The 5056-nt window shown below is 44.6% G+C and overlaps 1 protein-coding gene across 1 annotated transcript in view; it reads right to left on the reverse strand.

Annotated features, from left to right (window-relative positions):
* ZNF618 (zinc finger protein 618) overlaps positions 1-5056 on the reverse strand; it is a 142748-nt gene that overhangs the window by 82156 nt on the left and 55536 nt on the right. Inside the window, exon 6 of the mRNA XM_019510277.1 lies at positions 3176-3214. Coding sequence (XP_019365822.1) covers positions 3176-3214 — 39 coding nt within the window. The remainder of the gene's footprint in view (positions 1-3175; positions 3215-5056) is intronic.

Raw genomic sequence — 5056 nt, forward strand, 5'->3', positions numbered from 1 at the left:
CAGGCTCAGGGATGATCTGATGGACACCTATAAGTTTGTCAGGAGTGACCACCAGTTTCTGGGGGAGCGTTTGTTCACCAGAGCGCCCCAAGGGATGACAAGGTCAAATGGTTATAAACTACTGCAAGACCGTTTCAGGCTGGACATAAGGAAGAATTTCTTTACTGTCCAAGTCCCCAAGGTCTGGAACAGCCTGCCATCGGAGGTGGTTCAAGCACGTACACTGAACACCTTCAAGAATAAATTGGATGCTTATCTTGCTGGGATCCTATGACCCCAGCTGACTTCCTGCCCCTGGGGCGGGGGGCTGAACTTGATGATCTTCTGAGGTCCCTTCCAGCCCTAATGTCTATGAAGTCGATGAAATCTATAAGGAAACGGTTATACTCTGAGGGTCAACAGTCTCAGGTTTTGGACACTTGGATCTAAAGCTTTCAAACCCCTCTGGCTGGCATGTGTAGCCCAACTCCTCTGGGCTCCTGTCCAGAGACCCTGTACAAAGCAAGCAGAGTGGCCCTTCCCAATCCCTTGCCTGCCTTGTTCTTTCCTTCCTTTTTTGCTATTCACATCCTGTTACCCTCTCTATTGGCTGCCTGAGTGGCTCTCCTCAGGCATGGTGCTTACAAAAGGTCCTTTCAGTCACTCATCCTCTCTGAGCCTTTACCTTCTTCAAGACCTATAACCTTCTTCTGGTCTGTCTATCTCTTGCAGGGCCATCGGCCCCAGCTGAAGAGTCAGTTCATCAATGGCTGTGACAGAATAGGGTATACACTCGCCATAACAGGAACAAAATACATGTATGAAACCCTCCAGCTTTTCCTGCGTGTTTTGCTCTCCACTCCTCTCCTTATGTATCTGATACTCTGAACATGCAGACGGCCTTCCCTATACAAGATGCAATGAGAGCATCCTAAACACTGAAGAAACTCAGTATGTTTTAAACGTCCGCATTATGTAGCTGAATAACTAAACCTGTCTCATTGGAAGGAAAAGGAAACAACAACAAGGCCCAATGACTCTCTTCAGCAAGAGCAGAAATAAGAGACTGGGGTCTCACTAAGGGCAAACAGGGAAGCATCAGGGACAACAGAGCACCAACTGAAATAAGAAATGACCAAAGAGCTTGATTTTCACTGTGAAAGGTGCAGGAAGAAACCTACCTGATAATGCACTACAAAGCACTGCTCACTGAAGTTAAAAGGAAGGACATGACTGAGAAGCCTAAACCAGGGCCCAAAGTATTACTACTAGCTTTAGCCATTCAAACATCCTCCAGAAAAACCTAAAAAGGTTTTTAAAAAAGTTCTCATTTTATTTTAGATGATACACTTTGCATGTTGTTTAGTTAGCCTTCTGTTTTTTGGCATCTTAGGATGAATTTGCATCACACGTCCAAGCTGTTTTCTACAACTATTGGGCCTACCAACTTACCTTTTTATTTTTATTTGTTAACAAAAAATGGGATTCTTACCTAATCACATGCCTCCAGAAGCTGTGGCTTTAAGACAGACATGAAATAACACAAGGCTCTTGATAAAATTGCGAGACGTGGCAACACCAAATACATTTCCAGACAGGAAAAGTAGCTTAGAAATTACAAGTTTATTTATCCTGTACACTACTATGGTAATGGGTCTGAAGAGAAAAGGTATGACTTTGGAGACTGAAGATGGCTAAGTTAGTGGATGCTTTCTGGATTTATATGACATGACCTTGTTTCTGTTCTGGTCTGGTTTCCCTGTGCTGTGCTGCTGTTAGGATGGTGACAGGCAACCTCCAACACATGCAAGCATACAGCGTGTGCAGCTGTTATGTAGCGAGATAGCTGAGCATACTGCTAGCTATTCAAGATTTTTTTTTGTTGGGAAAAGTCCCACTCACTGCACATGTAAAGGAGAGTTTTATACCCTGTGAAAAATGGATTTGTGGAGATGAAGGAATCAGCAGCCTCCTGACAGATCTGCTTCTCAACAGGGTAAACGACCCACCCTGTGACCAGACTGCTGCTGGTACCCAAGTTAGCTGAGACCTCGCTCAGGTCTGACAACACTGCACCGCAGTCACTTTGTATAAATATGCCCTCAGCTACAAATGTCTGTATAGTACAGATGCAACCTCAGCCCCACAGGAGGGCACTGAAAAAGGCATGTGAGAAAGAAGCATCTCAGGAAACACTGAGGTGACACCATTTCATTTTGACTTCGCTCCCCATACACAGAATCACTCAAAGCTGTGTCTGTGGGTTTTATAATCAAAAGGTACAAGGTGAAAGCACCCCAAGGGCCAATGATTCCCAAGTGGGAAAGCACTGGAATAGGTCAAAGGCATTAAGCTGCAGTTCACAGAACCAAGTTAACATTATGTCAGGGGAAGCCAGCAGAAGGAGAGAAATAGGAGCCCTAGGGGAACAAAGGTGATGAGGGAATTAATGGGGTGTGCTCCATCAGCTTTTACATATATACCATATCCAGCAAAGCACCTTCCCGGCATCGCTCTAATGAGTCTCACCAAGGAAGTTTTTCTCATTAGCTTAGTGGAAGCTGCCCTCCTGTGGTAATCTATGGAAAAGTGTGATGTGACAGAAGTTACCAGACAGGAATGGCTAAAGAAACGCAAGCGAGATCTGAACAAATACAGGAATTGGCATGCTCAAACTAGCAGGCAGAGGCAGGCAGGGCCATGAGCTGCTGAGATTACAGGTGCTCAGAAAGTATGCCTCGGGACCTCTGATGAAAGTACACAGGTCACCCCCTTCTGTCCCTTCCCAACACTACCAAACTCACCTGCCGTGGTTTTAAAACATCTTGGCTACTAAAACAGAGAACAGTCGCGTGAACCAATTCTTACTGTGGTGCTAGACCCCGCCACATCTCTCCTCTGATTTGTGTACGTATCTGACGTTTCATTGAGCACCTTGGCATATGGACCCCAGGCAACAGGAGGAAAGTAACAAGCTAGATCTAAATTCAGCAATGCCAACGTTGCGGTGAGAGTCAGGAAATATCACAAACAAGCCTACCTGTATCACTCAACAGACAATGAAAAAGAGATGTGGTTCACCAGGTGAGGGGTGAAACACCTACCCACAACCACACCCACAAACATTGTACTGTGCTTCAGTACACCTCTGAGCCCCAATCCCCCCTCACACACATACAGTGAAGTTAGTACTTACTGCCTTGTGAGGCTCCTTCACCTGAGGCAGCTTCAGTGTCTGCAAAGAGAAAGAGCTGCACTTAGATTTGACAGCAGATTCTGTCAAATGTTTGACAGCACACAGCTTCTGCAACTGCCTTACTGGGGGGGCGGTAGTGTTGCAAATCCTGGCTCCTCAGTCCCTTCTTCTCCAGTCAGCTCCCTCCATCTCCACAATATTCATTCCATAGCTGTGTGCTGGCCCCTTTCTCTATTGCACACACACCATGTGGAAAATTCACAAGAGTGCAGACTCTGCATGGGCTGCTGCTGCTCCGAACCAGCCTATTTCAGCAGAAAGAAGGCCCCGGAGGTGCTCAGCTCCTGCAGAGGGAGGAGCACCTGGTGAATTTGCAGGGCTCCTTTTGAAGGTAGGATCTGTGTCAGATTAAAACCTGCTGAGAATGGCTCGGCTGGTGTTATCAGGAGCTTGAGGTATGGGTCAAGATCAGGCCCCTTTAATGATTTTCTTTTGTACTGAAGCTGTGTAGGAGCTCTTCCATTCCCGTGCTTTTGTTTTTTTCATTTACATATATATCCAAAGCAATGACATTTGGTTCCTGAGCTCAAAACTGGGTTGCTTTTTAAATAGAAACATTACAACCAAGTGTCACCTACACCAGCCCAGCAACAAAAGGCTGTAGCTTAGAATCAAACAAGGACCTGAGCCAGGAGTCCAGAGCATGGTGTGTCTGGTGACAGGGATTTCCTGGATCTCATGCCCAGGGCTGGCTGCTGCTCAAGTTGTCCCATACCCCTGTGCACTACCAATACAATATGACCAGAGTGCTCCAGCTGAAGTCATTTTAGATCAAATAGGAATGAGCTGCCTGCAGCTCATTTTCTGTGAGGGCCCCCTCAGTTATCCTCCAGTGGAAAGTGCAAAATCTTTTTTTTTTTTTTTTTTGAGCAGACACTTAAAACAGTGAAGCAGATGGACAGGAAGTTGAACATCCTTGAGAGTCTGTGGTTCAGATGGGTGGCTAAGTTCAGAGAGGTATATTCAATAGTTCAAGTGTTATTAACTGAATATGCAAATATAAATATAACATTTTTCTATTGAATGTTTCTTGAAATAACTAATGTGCCTAGATTCTTGGCAACTACAGTATGCATGGAAATATAAACAGAACATAATGCCTGCCCAATATCACTCCCATGGGGGAGAGAGGGTAGAGGCACCATGGCATGGTGTCACTTTTCCGTGTACTCTTTGCTTTCCCATTCACAGAGCTAGGTCTAATATAAGGAATAGGTGATCACAGGGGTGAGACCTCAACAAAAAATGGGACAAAAGCCACTGTAATTCTTCCTCTGACTGACCAGCACTACATTGCAGTTTTCATTTCTGGGTTCTTGGGGACCACTCGTGGGAAGACAGGAGAGACAGCCCTGACCACGGCAGAGCATGTGACCAGAAATAACAAACACCAATGATCATATTACAAGCCCTACATGAGTACAATGAGATAAGGCTGCAAGCTGGGAAAAAATTCCCAGTAAAAATTCAGAAAATGTAAACATTTTGACTTCAGAGCCATGTTAAACTGCATACCCTATGTACCAAACTGTATTTTAATAACCACATTTTAATAAAAGTTATTTCAGATGTTCCACAAGGGCAAGCTAATGTTACTATGAAAATCACAACAGTTTCATTTCATTGCTTTTTCATTTTTAAATTTGCAACCTTAAATTATTAATGCAAGTTTTTGCATTTAGTTTCCCTGCTTTGGTTATGGACCTTGGAAATTTTGCAATTCTGTATCTTACCAGTCTGATTGTCTTTCGTGTGTGTGTGTGTGTGTGTGTGTGTGTGTGTGTGTGTGTGTGTGTGTGTGTGTGTGTGTGTGTGTGTGTG

This window comes from Gavialis gangeticus, unplaced genomic scaffold (genome assembly GCF_001723915.1).
Source record: "Gavialis gangeticus isolate Ggan-Ray unplaced genomic scaffold, GavGan_comp1, whole genome shotgun sequence".
In the NCBI taxonomy this organism is placed as follows: domain Eukaryota; kingdom Metazoa; phylum Chordata; order Crocodylia; family Gavialidae; genus Gavialis; species Gavialis gangeticus.